The sequence below is a fragment of the Pleurodeles waltl genome, chromosome 1_1, assembly GCF_031143425.1.
Source record: "Pleurodeles waltl isolate 20211129_DDA chromosome 1_1, aPleWal1.hap1.20221129, whole genome shotgun sequence".
NCBI classification, from domain to species: Eukaryota; Metazoa; Chordata; class Amphibia; order Caudata; family Salamandridae; genus Pleurodeles; species Pleurodeles waltl.
This window is the reverse complement of record NC_090436.1, coordinates 130,980,129-131,000,136: the sequence shown is the minus strand read 5'-3', so window position 1 is coordinate 131,000,136 and position 20,008 is coordinate 130,980,129. Positions and strand designations below refer to the sequence as shown.

The window sequence follows — 20,008 nt, the reverse complement described above, 5'->3', positions numbered from 1 at the left end:
GGTCAGCATGAGAGTGCTAAGGGGAGGGTATGAAGCCGGTAGTACATTTCAGAGCGCTCTATCACAAATATATTACTAAAGCATGACGTGATTTACAGACAGCCCATTTTCCTGTGAAATGGCAACAAAAGTTGCATAGCGCACAAACTAAAATCAGGTTTCAGCACATATTATTTATCATTTGCACATCACCAAGTAAAATGTCTTTGTTTTTTTACCCTATTAAAATGGTTGTTCCCATGACACTTCAAAATTAGCAAAAATTATGCTTAACTCATTTGTGCTTTCCTTATGGCTGATATGTTTTGAAATATTTGTACAGTTCATTTACAGGTATTTAAATGTTGTGTGTTATAAAAACAACTGGCATCCTACAGCCTTTCCTTTCATATACTCATTATGATAATACCAAATACTGTAGAAAGAATAATTTTTCATCAAATTGCCATTTCAATGAAAATTCGTAGAATGGACAGTCTTATTCCTGCATTAAAGGACTAAGCAGGTAATAAGAACGGAATTGCGTGCATTTAGATTTTAAATTCATAATCTTGGAATGAACATCCACAACCTATTTTTGGCATGTGTGGTTAATTTTCCCTCATGACATCATAATTTGATACATGAATTTAAAGATAAAGAAAACCTATAGGTTACATCTTAAATGCCTCCCCGTCAATACTACAGTCCAAAACTGAAAAGGAGATACAGGGTTGGTTGAAATATAACAATTGCCTCATACATAAGAATTGATCCAGGAAAGGTCTTACTTACCACCTGGGCTGAAGAGGTGTTGCGGGGAAAGTGGTGCATTCGAGGAGTTGCCAAGTAATGTTGGTAGTGTTGTGGGACGGGTCGGACCTGGAACTGAGCATGTGTCAACCCTGCATCGACACTGAGATCCCTGTGACAGTGATACAAGAAAAAAAGCAATCTAACCTGTTCTATGAATCAGAGCCATTTGTGGCTGTTGTAAAACACTACATACACCCCTATGAACACAAGACAATATATGAAAGCATGTCATTTTGCTCCTACAGAAGAGCCATAGACTAAAAGCGTCAAGTCACTTGACATAAAAACACACACCGGTTACTTGACACTGGCTGCCATCTGCTGTTGCTTACATGAGAGACCACAGAATAAGCATCTTGCACAGAGCTGGAACTGCTGGGGTGAGCAACCCCGCCACTATGGTTTAAGGGGATCTAAACAAAAATGGCACTACATTTTCTATTCTCAGGAAAAGCACCTACTTTGAACATCTTCCATGCTTTGATGTTGTGTGAACGTTTTCTAGAAGTCTTTGGACTGTAAATTAATTTGAAGTTAATATATGTAAATATGGTACTAAGATGAGTGCTAACATGTAAGATAGAGGATTAGTGGAGCAAACCTATTTGGAGAGTTGATTTAATATCTGACCTCAAGATAGACCCTCAGCCCATACTATTTAATGACACCAGTGGTGTCTAATTGTATATCCACTTTTAATACTTTTGTAAGGGAGCCAAGGGATTAACTGCTGTAGACTTTACAATGGTTGTGAAATAGTGTTGCAATAAAAAGTATATAAAGAGAACATCAAAATTAAGAACTGGTTTCTAAGCTCATCCATTTGGGGCGGGTGCTCTTCGAGCTCATTAACAAGCTCAGGACAAATCTGAGCTCATGCCAGGAGGCTATTGATCTTAAAGAACACCTTTGATCTTTGGCTGAATAATGGACTCTTTCAGATGGACAACATCTGGGATCACCTGTGCTGACTCTTCTGGGGCTATTTGAAAAATAATGAATACGTTCTTGCCTAAACAAGAGGGAAGTGAAGTAGCAATGGAAGTTCTAATAAGATATCATGATAATGGTGAATTAGGTTTGTTAATCCCAAGTTGTACTTATTCATTTCTGAGCTGATTGTTCGGATATCTGTTTCAATCTTCTACTATTGAACACTATTTAATAACAATAGTTAAAACGTTTGTTGGGGCAGTCTGTGAAATCAAAACGTGTGTTGGCGCAGTCTATACAATCAGTAGGACATAAAGTGATGGAAGATACTCAACAGTAAACAGTCCTAAAAGTGTTCTTTTTTCGATTATCTATTTGGTTTCTTATATTATGAAAACCCAGTGACTTCTTTCACTGATAATGTCAAGTATTATTCGGACAACTCTCGCACATGAATATAATCATATGCTTGCTATCTAAGTATATAACATATATTTATAAAATACACCTACAGGTGTCTTTGGGACTGATTTAAATCTTGGCGGATGGGGTTTCTCTGTCATAAACGTGGCGAATATCCAGTCCGCCGTATTAAGATTCCATTATGTCCTACGGAAATCGTAATACGGCGGACAGAATCACAGTCACGTTTGTGACAGAGTAACCCATCCACCAAGATCTAAATCAGGCCCTTAGAATCAAATGAAAAAAGCGAAAATCCCAAAATTTTGTAGCATTTTACATGGAAATATTATTGTAGTTATTGCTATGATCTTGGAAGTAAGTATGATCGAGTGCAAGGGAAGAAAGATTAGTAACCTCCGATGGCATACATTTTAAAAACATTGTATATTGGAAAGGTGCCAATGTTTACATTGGGTATGTGATGCTCCATTTCCAAGGTAGGCACTTCCTGTTGGGAGAATTCAGGAGTTTAATATTCATTAACGTAATTTTGTATTTGACCTTTAATTTTATCTAATTGGTTACAAGCTTTTATCTAAAAAAGACCAAATCATAGTCACCTGTTCGATATTCACATTTTAGACTCCCCATGCCTATCAAACAATACCTGCAGATAGGAACTTCTCACACATCAATCGTGATTGCATGGCAAGCACTAGGTCTTTGCTATAGTACGTCCGCAAATGCCTGAAACTGTGCCCCCATCAGCCACAAAATTATGGCTGTTTCAGGATCGGAAATCAGAATTTAACTATTTTCCTCAAATTTGGAGTGAGATGGTAAGAAATGTGCTGCTAGTTCCATCACCAGACCACAATTACAATAGAGTGGGCAGGAAGATTAACTGCTACCATTCGCGTTGCAGCAACCAGTCTAACAGCCCCTTGATATCATTAGATTTGTCACAATTATGCGGGCGGCGTGCTAATGATCATGGTATTAATCCGCGCCACGCACATAATAGCTGCCATCAGTTCCCTACTTCCGCGGCACCATCATAAAGAGCTCTTAACAGACAGCTGTCACATTATTATTTCAGTCACTTTCGCTGAAGCTGCATCACTACGCTATCGGCACAGCGCAGAGACTCAAGTAAGGCTGCGCAATTATTTCTGAACTGCCTGCAAGAGTACCCTGACACAGCCGTCGGTGAGCGATAACACGACACATTGCCAGAACTCCAGGCACAAAAAAGATGTTTATGAAAATAGGATTTGGATTTTTGCCAATAACCCTTCATGGTTGTTCACCGTGCTGCAATAATTAATGGTTTGTTATTTGTGCTTTCTGATTTACCCTATGTTTGATTGTAGATGGAGGTTGTGGTTGTTAGTGAGGGGACCGCCTGTTTGTAATTTCCTCTTAACGTGGGATACTCTGATTAGTTGGAAGAGATACATGTGAATATGGAAGAAAGATGGTACACGTTTGCCATTGACAAAGGTTGACATTTTTTCATGAAGCATTAGGGTGAGCCTCTCTTATCCACGGAGTCTGAGATAGAGACCTCATTCCAAGGTAACGAGGGTTGGGGGCTCCTCTCATGGACACGGCTTTGGCAGATTAAGTTTAACGAGCCCAGCTCTCCTTTTAGGTAGCAGGTTAGACCTATTCTCCTTAGGGTATTAGGGCATATTCCATCTTATACATATACATATATTTCTTTTATATATTGCACAATGGTGGGGGTCTTTATAACAATGACTCTCTTCTTCACAATACTGTTGCTTGGTATTTTCATTATCCTAATCATTGCAGTTCATGCAACTTATCACAAATTGCAGTTATGTTGAATAAAAACTATTATAATTTCACTGCATCTGTGTTATTGCCTTTGTTTGTATGAGACATAATAAATCTGTGAGAAAAGGGTAATTTCCGTTTAACCACGACAACCCTGAGATCTCTTACTTTGAGTCCATGCGTAAGCGACTGCTACAAATCACCTTTTACTATTGTGTTTCTGGTGAGGTACTGCTAGTGAGCCGGTAAGGTTTGGACAACAGTTACAACTAGTTGTAGGAAGAGACTTAGGGCCTCATTATGACCCTGGCGGTAGAGAACCGCCAGGGCCAACGGTGGCGGGAGCACCGCCGACAGGCCGGCGGTGCTCCCTTGGGCATTCTGACCGCAGCGCTTTGGCCGCGGTCAGAACGGGAAAACCGGCGGTCTCCCGCCGGTTTTCCACTGCCCCTAAGAATCCTCCAAGGCGGCGCAGCTTGCTGCGCCGCCGAGGGGATTCTGACAATCCTTACCGCCATCCTGTTCCTGGCGGCTCGCCCGCCAGGAACAGGATGGCGGTAAGGATTGTCGTGGGGCCCCTGGGGGCCCCTGCAGTGCCCATGCCATTGACAAAGGTTGACATTTTTTCATGAAGCATTAGGGTGAGCCTCTCTTATCCATGTTGTAAACACAACGAAATAATTGTCAAGTCCTGTTGCATTTTTCAAGTAGTTTCAATATGATGTGCATTGGAGGGTCTTGCAGAGCACCAGCAGGCACCACTTCCTTTGGATTCAACTGTAAAGGTCCAATAATTCAAACAATGGCACGAGTAAAAGGTAAAAGGAGTAACGCCAATATCATGGCTTATATCCATCATTGAATATCCAATGCCATCATATTTGATTTCATTCTTGTTCCACCTCCCAACAAACTGCACAAGGGTGTACACAGTGTTTACAACTCTGATGTTGCAAAGAACATCATTTCTGGACACCTCAGTGGTTAGGCAGCACATGGCTCAATGTTGAGTTCTAAGGACATCACTACAGTAAGACCTGGAGTGTAGATTGAATCCTTTACAAAATAAGCTCCAAAAGATCTCCAAATCAAAGTATATTTCAATGTATCAATTTACAATAACATTTTCCACATGGGATTTGTGACCCACTAGGATAATCTAAATTTGCAATGACAGAGCAATTTCTGAACTATACCTAAATATACATAAATACATATTTAGGTATACCACAAACTAGAGTAAAACAAATATGCCACTGCTACATATAACGGAGATGTTGGCAAATAGCATATTTCTGAGCCTCGCGGGAATTCCCTTTTAGCCTAACCATCAATGCACCATTGAGGAGCTGAACAGGCCTTTCTAAATGGCATTTCTAAAAACCCATGTTTCAGGGATTCCCTGATTGCAAAATGGTTAGTTTCCATGCTAATTTAAACCAAAAAAGCATTGAAGAATTTAGGGAAAAAATGTCTTGAAGAGCGCACAGCCAGCTATTGACATTGAAAACTACTCACACAATCTAAACTGCAAACCAATATATAAGGTATATTACATACAAATTCCAAATAATTGTTTATTGAATTGCAATTGAAACACAAGTTTAAATAGAAAGTATTCAGTAAAATACCTTGCTTATTAAAAACAAACCTAATGTTTCTATTTACACACCCACAATTTCATATATCTGCTTCAAAGAGATAGGACCCGATAGAAACTATAAACATGAGAAAAGGATATAACATCCCTTAAAATCACAACATCAAAAATTAGATAACGGGCTGATGGATAGCCATCCAGTCGGGTGACTTGGCTAGAAATGCCTATATCATTGTTAAGTTTACATGTATGAGAAAAGCTATAAGCAGTGGTTTTCTGAAAAAGACGCGTTAGGAACACAGAAAATGCCTGTTCATCAAGAAACAGACAGAGCTAGTGTGGGTAAAAACAATGCATCTTGAATTTAGTACCTGCAGAGCAGTTATCAATCAGAACAAAGATAAACAACTTTGCTAATGTATTGGTTTGGGAACAACATCGAAAAAAACGTTTGAGCTACAGAATCTGAGGTACTGTTTCCCTCCATTAGAGATGTTCAACATTGATCAGAACAGCTATGGGCTATGAACTTGATTCCCATTTATAATCAATGAATCTTAATCAATCTCATGTGAACAATCCAAATATGTGACATTGCAACAGCACTTATTGATCAATGTGGACACCCCAATCTAAGGCTATTCAAAGTGTTCATTAAATAATATTGGCAGATGAGTGCCTTTAAAAGTCTATTGTCCTTAGGTCTCTGATTGCCTGAACCAGTTTCCATCAATCATGCAGCCATATTCTGAAATGCCTACACCTTCTCTATGTTTTCTCCAGGGTCCCCAAGGCGACTGAAAATCTGTTGAAACCCTTCTGCAGAAATCACCCAGAGGGTCTCCAAAGGAACACAGTGGCTCCTAGCATCAAGGTTCCATGCATTGTCCCTCCTCAATACCCCATACTTTTTACTTGGGTGCATTATGTGATGAGCCTCTTCTTACTACAGTGGAAGACAGGACTATTGCTGAATGAATAGAAACTTTTGATAGATCTGGCATTGCTTTAATAGAAGAGGTGGAAAGATGTGGGCACTTAAGCATAGAAGGCCATTGATCAGGCAACCCAAAGATCAACAAAACAAAAGAGGACGGGCTAGTAGGATGCAGCGTCATATCGGCCAAAGTAACACAGCCCTTTTGGTGGAAGAATTTGTTTTCAATATACTTTAAAACAAACATTTGTATTGAAAATCCTAGTTTTTATCATTACTTGTGGGTATGGTTAGTTTGTATCTAGTGTTGCCAAAATCAAATATAGTATGTGCTCCAGATCTGTAAATGTAGTAACTCAAAGTTTGCTCCTGATAGTCAAAGAAGATGTATACTCTATACAGCATAAACTAAGCCAGAATGTGATATGTGTCCTTCAAAGAAAAAAAATAATGGGTATTTTTAAAAATAACCTATATGTTAGTTTTTCAGTGTAACTAGTTGCCTTAGGGGTGCAACCAGAAAAACAGTGACATCCCTAAAGAGCTTCGTAAACACCATGGCTAAGTCTATTTATCAGACACTATGATTATTTGGTACAGTACGTACCACTGAAGCCTATCTTTGGTTAATCGAGGTAGTAAACTAAGCCACTTGGAGAGCCATGAATGATTAATTGAAACCCATAACCATCTGCCATGTAGTCTTAACATTTAACAGCAATGGCTAAACAAGAAAGTTTGCCTTTTTTAATTCCTTACTGCTAAGTTCAATAAGTTTTTTTGTGTTGTTCCATCATATAAATTTTAGGCAAACTGAACATGAACCATAGCATGTCACCAATACAAATGAAGTGAAAGACTTACCAGTCTGTGCCTTCAGCCAAATACCTGGGCTGGGGCCCCATTGGTTGAGGAGATTGAAGTTGGTGGCTGAAGTCAAAGCCTGGACGTAGTCGATGAGGGTGAACAGATACGCGCTCCTGAGTCCGCCTGTGAGAACATATAGACTCACTGGTTAAGGAGACTTGTTAGCGCTTTGTGTACATCCCTGAAATGTTACATGTTATTGCCAGATAAGCTTGAAGCAGTTTGGCCAGGGTGAAATGAAGCTCTAACTAAGTACTCAAACAAGCGAACAGGCCATTATGAGAGCAAGTGCATAGAAGACCAGGGTCAAGTTCTACAGGGTGACTTGAGTTAGAGTAATTACAATCCCTTCCAAAAATACAAAGACTTACCATATAATGAACACTTTCTGAACTCTTATGTGGCTAGCTAAGGAGTAGCTGGATTTGGGATGTCTTAGTTATTTATTTCCAAAATGTATTTCAAGCAAAATGGGTAATTAATGGAACCACCGAAATTCAATACAATATATGCCAAGACAAGAACTGCTACAAGTCATTGTAAAATTAGTCATGACTGGGCGCTGCAAAAGAATAAAAACAAGTAATGGCAAAGCTGATAGGTCTGAGTACAGTGGGCTAACCATGCAGTTTTAACTCATTAAAGAAAGACACACTGGTGGGAGCCAGCAGGAGTGGATGGAAAGGGCTGTAGTTGTGCTACCACTAGAGTGGAGGTGGAAAGATACACTCATACAGTCAGTATTAAGTGAGATTAATACAACGCTTGATTAAGCCAAGAAGTTAGTGAAAAAGTATCAAGCAAATGTCTGAAAGAGGCTGGATGAATAGAGCCAATGGTGGAAAGAGGTGGACCCAAAACACATATTATGTATACTAATAACAGTAGGTTTGAAAGATCTGCTCTCAAAACCCACACCTGAAAAGAGACAATATAGGAAACAAAGAATTCTATAGGCAAATCAGCAATGAGATGATGCAATGAAATTCAACAAAATCTCAGAAGACTGGCAATGAAATCACAATTCACAAACCAATGAGTACATCTCCACACAAAGGTTTATGAACTTGCTTTGGGTATAAAGTTACAGATTTTGGGGATTTCGCAAAGGTTTCACAGGGTATGGCTATTAGTATATTACAGTTGCAGGTTTCCAGGCGCACTCCTGGGAAACTTTTGTGAATATTCAAATGTGGCCCTTCTGCAGCAATTCCGCATGTGCAATTTTATGTACTAAACAACTGCCTACAGGAAGATGCCGTTGCATCTGTGTAATGTTATGTTTATTTCCCCATAAACTATTATTCCCCGTAAAGAATCTTCTAAATCCTTTATGCCTATCTTTTGTGGGAGTTCCCTTTCCCACCCTGGAAAGGAATTTATTCATGCCCTTGACAGGGGTACATTTTCTATAAGTTGAAGGGTGGGAATTGGTCGTAGAAATGTTTGAGAATATACAGAAATTCAGTTGTTTGTTCCCAAACTTAACAAGGAAACTGTACCCCTGAACTCCTGCTTCAAACCATGTGAGATATTTACTTATGCACATAAAGGCAAAGATAATATTGTGAACAATTAGGAGGATTTGTGAGTGCAAGACTACCTTTTGTGAATATTTGAAACTTTTAAACCAAGCCATTTGCACCACTAAGTTGATCGTACAAAAATTCCAAGTGACGAGTTTCGAAAAAAGATTGTTTGCACATGTGTTCTAAAAAAACTAAGCCGGGTTTTGTTCAGTGGCTCAGTGAACCCACGAATCTTAGAAAAAAACACAGAAAAGAAAGAAGATACTAAAGTCCATGAAAAAAATCATCTGGTACCCGATTAGAAATCATTAAAGAGGAAAGATCACTGAAATCCATGAAGAGATCAGCGATGCCTGGAACCACAGTTTTCAAGCAAAAATCTGTAAAGAAGGGAACCACTGAAATCCAACAAAAATTAAGGCACGGATTCTATTTGTTAAAAACAAAGCAACTAAGAAAGGAACAATTAGAATCCAAATGAGACGCATTCAAGAGGTTCATGAAAACATAAATCTAACAAAAAATCGGGGCGAATGGCAATTACTGAATTAAAAAAAAAAAAAACAGCTTTCAGGCGAATTACTGATTTCCACAAAAATGATACAAGACGGGAAAACAAAATCCTAAAAAAACATTGAAACCATTGAATACCAACAAAATATGTAACTATGAGAATCACTGACTTGCAAGCAAAATGCAGCCAAGATGGGCAGTATTGATTAAAAAAAAAACAATCTCCTTTCTGCTATGGCACGCCTGTTGTTGGTGCTCTAGGCGGCTGCACTACTAGTGTGATGAGATTGACAAGGTCAAGGAATTGATTTACAATCAGTCTAAGAAGCTTGAATAAAACCTTGGCACTACCCTTTAATGGCCTAGCTCTGAGAAGGTATATTCTCAGCATTCGCTCTCACTTGGGTTCTAGGAACTTTCACGTGCAGACGTGCAGTACTAGGGCGACTACAGCTTTTCCCAGCAGCCTTACTGCATCATGTTTCATATCCAGGAACTGCATCTCACCAGAGTGGCTCAGCAGCTGACTCATCCCATAAATCCAAGGGGCTGGTCATCTTTCTGTGAGCGGCCTCATAAAGTGTACTAGCTAGGAAGCATCAGTCTGCATTACCAGTTCCTGTAACACGTGTTGGTTACAGTTACAGTTATTAATAGTCAAGATGTTCACATTAGTGATGACAGGATGAGAAGTCGTAGCTTAACCTCCCCGAACTAAAAAGAAATAAGGTTGCTGAAAGCTTCCAACGAGTGATCTGGAACTCCGGAAGGTTTTGTGCAACTGGGCAACAAGTAGAAGCCATGTATATCAGCCAATGAATCATTTTAAAAGATCTGATCAGAATCAGCTCCTTTGCGAAAAAGATTTAAGTTTATTTTGTCAACAGCCTGATCAATTGGCCTGCTGTGTTTTTACACTACATGGATCAACGCAGAAAAATTGTGTTTTCTCATGGTTGGACAACAAATCAATTACATTAAAAGGGGAAATCATCTGTAAGTAAACTATCATTGCATATGAAAAACATATTGCAAACAGTTAGTTACTAATGAAAAGGCTCAGCATGGGTTATTACACAGATGCAAGATGGTGCTCTTTTGTCATGCCACAGATAGTAAAGGAAGTAGCCATTCTTGAGGGTTGGTTCAAGGCCAAGGCATGGTAGGGTTACACAGTGGAAACTGACCTAGGGTGTGGCATGAGCCTGCGGTGCTGGGCTTCTAGGAGCTGTTGTTGGAGGAGGTATTGCTGGTGTAGGGCCTGAGGTAGGAAGGAGGGTCCTGTCACATCTTGGAACGGCAGGGCTGGCAGAGGCGGCAGTGTCTGGTGCAGTGGACCATTATGCTGGTGCGACGTCGTCATGGGTGGGCTCAAGCCTTGCTGAGGCTGGGCTGGGTGCGGATGGGCAAATTCAGTGGAGATCTGTGGTTGAGGGCCCAGGTGGAAGTGCCGGCAGGAGGTAGCATGCGCATGCTGAGACCGCTGAAATGGTGCACCTGAAAACAAGAAATAAGGTTTAGATGTTAGCCAGAGAGAATCAATCACCAACTGTAAAAAAAAAAAGTCCTACATGCATACAAGAAGGTGAACATTCCTACACCTCATGCAGAAATAGCACGTTCTTTAGCACATACATTTTAGCTGGTTAAAACTGCCAACATGTGGATGGGAGTATACTGCACACTCCGAGTTTTGCAGCTCGGTATGTGTCAAAACACAAAACATGTAGTATTGGGGTGTTTTCCTGCACTTCCAGAACTCTGTTTTTTTAAACATATTTTATTGCTTTTCTTTAACAACATCGGGATACTCACATTTGCCAACATGGGTAGCATCATGCGTTAGATTCATAGTGTACAACTCATTGTATTGCTGGCACATCCCGTCCCAAATTCCCCATCCCCCCCTTGTTCCATATCCCCCTTATACACCCTGTCTTATACACCCTTCCCAACTGTGCAGCGTTACCTTTGACATTACACGTCCACACACCTATCCCCAAGCCTTGCCCCATACTTGCTTCTCATGCGTATTCTGCTTCGCCCCAGTTTTTTTCCTCCTTCTCCCCTCCTCAATACATCATTTTAGGGGATACCGGATGGCGAGTTAGTTGATATTGTCGCCAAGAGTCTGAGTTCTTCCACTGAGATCGACCACCCCCTGGCCCTCTCAGTTGGGCAACCCTGCTTCAGCGCCTCAAGCGCCAGTACTGCTCCTTCATAATCTGCCCACTTTAAGAGTTCTTTGCACCATGCTAGTGCTCATGGGCTCTGTGTGGCTTTCCAATTGCAGGTTATTTCCCTTTTAGCTAGTATGAAACCCAAATCGAGAAAACTGCTTGTAACCTTAGTCTTGGCCATATGTGGGAAGTCACTCAACAGACAGTAAGCGGGATCTCTGGGGATCTCCTTTTCTACTAATTTGGAGAGGGTGTCTATTACATCTTGCCAAAATCTAGAGAGTAGCGGACAACTCCAGAACATATGTAGGAATCTAGCCCCTCCCTACCCGCATCTAGGACATTTGACCTCTGAAGTTCTGAACATCGTATTCAGCCTGTGTGGAGTGAGGTACGCCCTATGAAAGATGTAGAAGTGTATTAATTTAAACCTAGCATTGCGGGAGATTCTGGGTACCCTTTCCATTAAGACTTCCCAACCTGCATCTGTAAAAGGTCTGTCAATATCTGCTTCCCATTTCTGTTGTAAGCACGTTAGGGGTGGTGTCTGGTTACAGTGTATCCTACGATAGAGACAAGTGACTGCTTTCTGTGTGCCCGCTGCTGTCGCTATATATGTGCAGCCCGGGTGTAAAGGTGGTTCAGCTCCCCCAGTAACCAGTGTTGCCTAATTGCGGTTATAACGGCCCCATGTACCAACAAAAATTGCGGGCTAAGGTCAAATTCTGCGTGCAATTCGTGGAAGCTGAGCAGTGTCCCAACTCTATATAGGTCTCCCAACTGGCACACCCCTGCTTCCTTGAGCTGGTGTAGTCCCATCTTGTGAGCACTGTGGACTAGTGGAGCTAAGGACTCAAGCGGAAGTTCCGCCAAGTAAGGGTGTTTAGTCCCTGTCTTTTTGAGGCATCTATTCTAGCATAATGCCACCGCCACATGCTCCTTCGACTCCCACTGTCCTTCGTTGTTAAGCCCCTGGAGGAGTCAGGTAAGCTTGGACATTGTAGATGTACCCAAACGCCTCTCATTCGGAGGGTACTGCTGGCTCCACAGCCATTGTGTGAAATATTGCAGCTGTGCTGCCACATAGTAGTCCTTAAAGTTAGGCGCCGCCAGTCCGCCAGCGGAAGTTGGACTTTGCAAGGTGGCCAAAGCCACTCTCTTGCGTCCTGTGCTCCATATAAAGGACTAGGTCATGCTGTCCAGTTCCTTCAACACAGCATGCAGTATTTTAATAGGTAGGGTGCTAAAGTAATAGAGTAGTCGCAGCAATGCTACCATCTTCAGCAGGGCCACTCGTCACATGACAGATAATGGCAGCTTGTTCCAAAAGTCCATAGCCTGTTTTAGGGAACCCACTGCTCTGCCAATATTACCTTGTATCATTTCTGAGTGGCCATGGTACACACTTACTCCCAGATATGTAATCTGATGGGGTTCCCAGGGGATGTTGTCCTGGACCGCTGGAGGTGGGTTTCTGGGCGGACAGGGAACAAGCATGTCTTCTCCCAGCTGGCCCGAAGGCCTGACATCTTTCCAAAGGATCGCAGTAATAACTGCGCTCCCGCCAGGTCCCTCTCCCTATCCCGTAAGAATATCAAAACGTCATCCGCATATAATGCGATTTGTTGCTGCTCCGCCACTATCTTCAGGCCCCTATAATCAGTCCCCAGGCAAGCTCGGATTGCCAAGGCCTCTACTGCCAGGGCAAACAATAGCAGTGACAATAAGCAACCCTGCCACGTGCAACACTCTATTACAAAACTCGGCAAAATATTGTGCCCGTTTTAACTCTTGCTTGCGCCTCTGCGTATAATAGTTTGACCCAGCGTAAGAATCCATTGCCCAGACCAAACCTAGCTAGCAACTCCTCCATGAAGTTCCATTCTAAGCTGTCAAACGGTTTTTCAATGACAATAGTTAATACTGCTGCCTGTGGTGATATGGTCGGGGCTTTCTCCAGTATTAGCAATAGCTGACGAATTTTTTGGGCTGTGTTGCGATTCGGGATAAAGCCTGTTTGGTCCCTGTGGATGAACTGTGGTATGTGGGTTAGCAGCCGGGAGGCTAATATTCTACTGATAATTTTATAATCAGTGTTAGGAATGGACAGTGGGCGGTAGGCCTTCATGTCATGCGGTATTTTCCCCCGTTTTAACAAGGGGACCATTAGTGCCTCTCCGGTTGTTGTCGGAAGGGTTTATGTTTGTCTAGCCACATTGTATATGTCCACCAATTTAGGCGCTACTTGCTCTACGAATGTTGCGTAGAACTCTACGGGGAGCCCGTCCGTTTCTGGTGTTTTCCCTCTCGACAAATGTTGTATGGCTGCCCGTATCTCTGGGAGTGTTATTCCCCACCCCCCCTAGTGATTCTGCTTCTTCCAGCTCTATTCTAGGGCAGATTAGGAGTTGTAGGAATGCTTTCATTTCAGTGGGAGTGACTTGTGATTTACTTTTATAGAGTCCTGCATAGTAGTTATGGATGGCCTCATGGATCTCAGATTTCGTAGTGACAGTGTGCCCCGGTTGTGTCTGGATCTCTACTATCGGGGACCCTCGGACACTTGGTGACGCCAACCAAGTCAGCAGTTTCCCTGCCTTATCCCGTGTCGTATGTGTTTTTATCATATAATTTTGGTAGTCATGACAACGGAGTTGTTCCACTAGGCTTGCCACCTGCTCCATGGCTTGTAGTACTGCTTCTTTATCTACCAACCCCTTTGTCAGCTCAACCTCCACTTGCTTCAACTTAGCTTCCATGGCTTGAGTTTTCTGCAGCTGAGTTCGGCGTACTCCTACGGACTCTGCTATGCAGCGGCCCCTGAAGACCGTTTTAAAGGTGGCCCATTCTAAGCCTCTGGAGTCAGTAGATTCTTCGTTCTCTTGGTAATATTGTGTGATACATGTACCTATTTGCACCCTAAATGGAGGGTCCAGTAGTGCCTCTGGCCTAAGCTTCCGTGTGGGTATGGACGGCGGGTCGGTGCCCCAGCGTACATACAGTAGTTCTGGGTTGTGATCTAATATAGTTCTGGAGAGATATTCTACATCGCGTATTTTCTGATGTAATGATGGTGTGCTAAGAAATGTATCTAACCCTACATGCAAATTGTATATGGGGGAGAAATATGAATATTCCCACCCTTGAGGGTTTAACACTCGCCAGGTATCAATTAAGGTCCAATTGTTCTCACAGTCCTTAAATGTGTGTGCTAGTTTATGGATCACTGTTCCATCTAGTGGCGGGTGAGACCTATCCTTGTCGTGGTCACTTACGCAGTTGAAGTCGCCTCCTATCAGTACTTCCCGTGTGATATAGGAAGCTAACTGCCGGGATAATTCATTAAAGAAACCTGTCTGATTCACATATGGGGCGTAAATGTTTATGATAGTGATGTCTTTCCTGTCTTGGCGACCCCGGAGTGCCACAAAGCGCCCCTGTGAGTCCACCCTATGATCCGTACACTGAAACAGGACTCCCGGTTTGACCCAGATTAGAACCCCTCTAGCGAATGCCGAATATGTTGTATAGTACAGCCGACCCCTGCACCTCCTCTGTAGAGCTTGCCCCTCTTTCTGCTGTAAATGTGTTTCCTGTAGTAATGTGACAGGACAGGACAGATATGAGAATACTTTATACCATTTATTTAGTGTATGGATACCCCTCACATTCCAGGAGATTATGTTATAACCCTTGGGTCCTTGCATACTGTGTGACAATTTCAGTTAGTGGTTCTCTGTCCTACCAAAACAGGTCATTCTAGGAAGCACCAGGGTCAGTTACTCAAGTGTCGTGGATATATTTTCTCTGTTTCATGGCGTGCTGCTCTTTTCCCCAATTTAACAAGCAAAAACTTAACTTCCCAACTCTCCTTCCCCTGGACTGACAAAACCTTTCCTGTCCAAACTGTATTCGTAGACACCAACATTGTGGTGTACACCACCTCTCCGGATGAGGGGTGGTTGAGGGTCATGTGCTGGTGTGGCCCGTTACGTCAGCTATCAAAATGCGATAATGGGTATCCCAGGTGCGGCATAGCGTCTGTGATGGTGATCCTGGTCCTTAGGATGAAGTCTGCTGCGATTTGTCTGAGTTGTAACTCAGCCAGGTCAATTGCCGCTTGCCCCAGTACCGAATCCAAGTTGTGAGAGTTTATTCACAGTCAATGTACCACTGGTGGTCACCTCAAGGGCCATTTGGCTGCTGGTTTCAAAGGAGAACATCTGCTGTTCTGGGTGTGACTATGGGGAGATCCTGCTCAGAGTCTGATAGATCAGATTTGTGAGACTGGTTTGTTCTGGTACTCAGGCAACAACAGTGTTCTCTTCCCTGTCCATTGAGTTATCTCCACTATTGGTGGGGTGGGATTGTGCGTGCCTGCCAAAAGCCACTATGTCTGCCAACGCCCGGTGACCAGCCTGTTGCGCATCTTCAGCCAAGGGGGGGACCCGTGTGCTGCTTCCTTCTTTCTTTTGGAGCATTTCAGGCATTGCGTTTGCCAGGTCTGAGTGTCCTATGAGTCCTGCTGTGGCTGCGTTTCGATCCATGACCACAGTTCCTGAGAGGTGTTGAAGAAGAGGGAAAGTCCCTGGGACTGAACCCTCAGCTGGGCTGGGTAGATCATTGCATAGGTTACTCCCAATTGTCTCAGTTTCTGCTTCATTGCCTGGAAAGTGTTCCAACGGGTTTGAATTTCTCTCGAGTAGAATAGGAATACCATTACTCTAGTACTGTTGATCATTATGTCACCTTTTTTCTGAGCTTGTGCCAGGATTGTGTCCCTGTCCTTATAATGCAGGAGGTGTGTAGTTATTGCTATAGGTGATGCCCCTGGTAGAGGTGGTCGTGGAGGGACTCTATGCACTCTCTCCAGCGTGAAAAAGGCAGACAGCCCAGTTGGTGCTATTTCCTCTTTGAGCCATAGTTCAAGGAAAGTGATCATGTCCCGGCCCTCTGCTTTTTCGGGTATCCCCAGTATCCATATACTGTTTCGCCTGGACCTGTTCTCCGCATCATCTGCTTTCTGTTCTAAGACTCTGACCTTGCTCTCCAGTTCCGTTAGTTGTGCTTGCACTTCAGTTATGGCAGCTGGGATATCCGCTACTTCTCCCTCCACTGTGGTTACTCTCTCTGCCAAACGGCAGTGATCATCCATTAGTAGTCCAAATTCGGCCCCAAGTGTGTCTATCTTCATTTCCAGTGCCTCGCGGGAGGCCGTTATTGCCTGAAGTATGTCACCTAATGTAGGGCTTCCTGTTGGTGTTGGGGATACGTCTCAGTGATCTAGGGTGCCGGGTCTGGCCAGTAGCGCATCCCGGTCCATTCTTGCTTCTCTTTTTTTGCTGGCCTTCCCCATGTTAAGGTAAGTTATGTTTACTTGCCATCACTTTTTCAGGTCTCTGCTCAAGTCACTGCAAGTACTCCTCATGCAGCTTTATGGTGGGCATCCTCAGTTGGCTCCCCTGTTTTATATTTGTGGAACTTTCTTCGTGTCTCCGCAGTGCCTGTCGGGCCAGCCAGGGTTTCACCTCCCGCTCTCTCCCGTCTTCACTCCCAGGTCATGAAGGATTGACGTGCACATGGTGCCTAGCGCCCCCCCTCAGGCCCTCTGTATGTTGGCAGGATCCCCGCCGGTGGGCCCCCACTCAGAGGGGCCCACTCGCCAGGTCTGGGCCTGTCCGTTGCATGGTTCCCCGGTGCTTTACTCTGATTTCCAGATCATCTCTTGGGGTCGGGGGGAATGCCTGGCAAATGAGGGAGCGACTTCTAATACGGAGGCATCCGTGTTGTAGTACCCTGTCCACCCAATATCTCTTTTCCTCCCATTCTTCTTGTTGGGAAGCGCCTGGCGCCTTTGCGCAGGAGATTCCACCCAGGGGGCAGGGGCCTTCACCTCCGTTCGCAGTCTGGTCCCAGTGATGCCGCCCCGACTGGTCCCGCTCTGGTCCCAAGGCCCAGACCCTCTCCATCCGCCCCCAGCCCCAGTGGGGGACAGCCAGTCCATCAGGCTGTTTGGCTCCCTGAGCCCGATGTTTTGTCTGGTAGGGGAGTCAGGCCTGTCTCGTCCCCCGGGCTCCCCTGCGTCCCCTGCACTCCTGCTTCTTTCACCGGATCGTTCCCAACGCGGGACCGCTGTTTCTGGCCTCTGCGCTGGTGTGAGCGGTCCTGCTGTGTTCGTTGGCCAACCAGCGCCTGCAACCAGCACCGGTCAGCTTCGCCGCCCTCAGGTCTGGGGGGACGCAGGAAGAACAAAGGGGGAGCGCGATCAGAAGGCCCCCGCCAACCAGCCTTTAGGGGGGGCGTGGGCCTGATCCAGCTGCAGCACCGCCAAGGCCAGGGTTGCCCTACCCTTCTCCTGTGGCCGGCTCTCTCCTCTGTCGGCTCCTTGCCCCGCGTGTGCACCACGATATCGCCCTGGAGGGCCAGGGGCCGGCCTGGGCGCCACAATCGGAGTCTTCCCGTCTCCCAGGGCCCGCAGCCTCTCACCTTCGGGTTTGGCCGGCCGCGCCATTCCACAGGCCCTGGTCCACGCCCCACTGCCAAGCGCCGTGCTGGCAGCCCAAAAGTGTCAGCATCCGACCCCAAGTCACTTGCTTGAGGGCACCGGGGCGATGCGATGTGTTGTGCTGTTGCCTGGTGCAGGATGTGCGAGGCTGATGAACAGGCCATAGCGGAGCAGCGTTTTACACATCTGCTATTGCCGCCATCTTGGCCACGCGCCACTCCCAGAACTCTGGAGGGAATACTGCACACAGGAAGCACTGCACCAAGCAGTAGTGGTATGCACCAGCTGAGGTGATACCTGCGTGAAAGTCTGACAGCGGATGAGCTTTGCACTTCACTTGTGTCATGTTAATTCTGTGGGCTCCCTCAGAACTTTGATTTGTTAATGTGTGTAATTGCCTTCACTGGAGGTGTTGAGCCTCTCATGAAATCTGTCTCGTTGCTTAGTCAGGGGAAGCAAGTTATAACATTAAAACAGATTGCTCTGCCATCCCTTAACTTTATAATATTTTTGTAGAAATTATTTTTGTTTCAATTGCATTTAAACTGTATTAGGTATCGTTTTTTTCTTTGTTTTACACAGTGTGCTTATCTAGCTCCTCGCAGAAATAAAGGCAAAGCATTTCTCTTTTATATAAACCTGAAAAAAAGAGAGTCCATCTAGTGGGTGAATTAACACATTACAGGCTCCGGCTCGTGCCAGGGAGAAGCACCAGCTGGTGACGCAGTTAAAGCACGATCTACCGAACTCTCCACTGAGATATACAGAATGTGTGGAAAATCTGTCAAGACGCAAAAAAAAACATCTATTTCCCCATCAGCTGCAAGGTCAATGTAAACAATATAGGAATTGAGCATTTCAGAAGGAACGGGGTGTTGCCTTCATTTGGAACTGGGTAATGTGCAAGGTTTCTGTCAAATGCCTGCCACCCCATTTCAGCAGCAGAGGAGGGATATAGCAAAGGAGATACTGGGGCCTAGAAGGTCATAGAAGGTCACAGAGATAAGGGAAGATGTGTCTGAAATCCCTGCTCGTCGACACGGCGCGGAATCTTAGGTAAACTGGAAAGAAACGAATCCTAGTAGAAACACAACTTACTCATTGCATTGTCGGGGCTCTTAAGCGCTATAAAAATGCGTTTATAATTACACAAACTTATGACGAGAGAGCTTTACTTGTGTGCGACCACTAGGCTGCAAGAGATGTTCCTTAGTGGTTGGCGAGGCACTGAGAGCTCGAACCTGATGCTTGGCTCTGGATCAGCAAGAGATCCTGTTGGAACCTCGAGCCCATAACGAGCCGAGCTTTCATGTGGCTTCTGTCTACCACCCTCCCTTACCCAGGATGTAGAGCCATGGTCCGAGCTGCCGACTGTGGAATTGAGTAATCTGGTCCGGGTCAGCATCCTGTGATTCTGGGCAAAGCCCAATCTCCCTAATTAAAAACCAGAGGTTTGGCAGAATATGCTTATTAAAGGAACTAGTACTCATGTAAAGCGATCCAAGTTCGGCTACATGAAAAATGCATAGGCGGCAAAAAAGCCCTTAAGAAAAGGAAAGACAACTAGGTACCCATTTACTAGCTGGTTTGTATAAAGTGAAACCATAAAATCTGGAAAAATTGCGGCTTTCCTACTTAACTTGAATGATCTCAGGGCAAACATTTTATTTAACCACAAGTCTTTTTATCGCATGTGAAAGCACTTGCAAACATGTGATTTAGAATACAGTTGTGCATAACCCTATTGTGTTTGATTTAAATAGATGCTATGATGTTGCTCTCTAATAATCTGAGCCAGGTACAGGGTTTAAATGACAATTCACTTGTCTCTAGTACATGCTTCATAAATTATGTGAGTATTTTAAATTTATAATTCCTATTCGAAAAGATGATTGCTTTTTCCTTGCTGGTGTTGTGCAAATAATCTATGGAGGGCCTTCC

At 44.0% G+C, this 20,008-nt stretch overlaps 1 protein-coding gene across 3 annotated transcripts in view; it reads right to left on the bottom strand.

Moving 5' to 3' along the window:
• The window catches only part of ARK2C (arkadia (RNF111) C-terminal like ring finger ubiquitin ligase 2C), a 155,123-nt gene that overhangs the window by 25,327 nt on the left and 109,788 nt on the right, over positions 1-20,008 (bottom strand). For 2 of the 3 annotated variants that reach the window (XM_069218868.1, XM_069218870.1), the window contains exons 2-3: positions 10,570-10,879; positions 775-904 (exon numbers count right to left, since the gene is read on the bottom strand). In XM_069218868.1, coding sequence (XP_069074969.1) covers positions 775-904; positions 10,570-10,879 — 440 coding nt within the window. Of the gene's footprint in view, positions 1-774; positions 905-7,337; positions 7,464-10,569; positions 10,880-20,008 lie in introns of all 3 variants that reach the window. The other variant, XM_069218869.1, reaches the window with a different exon arrangement.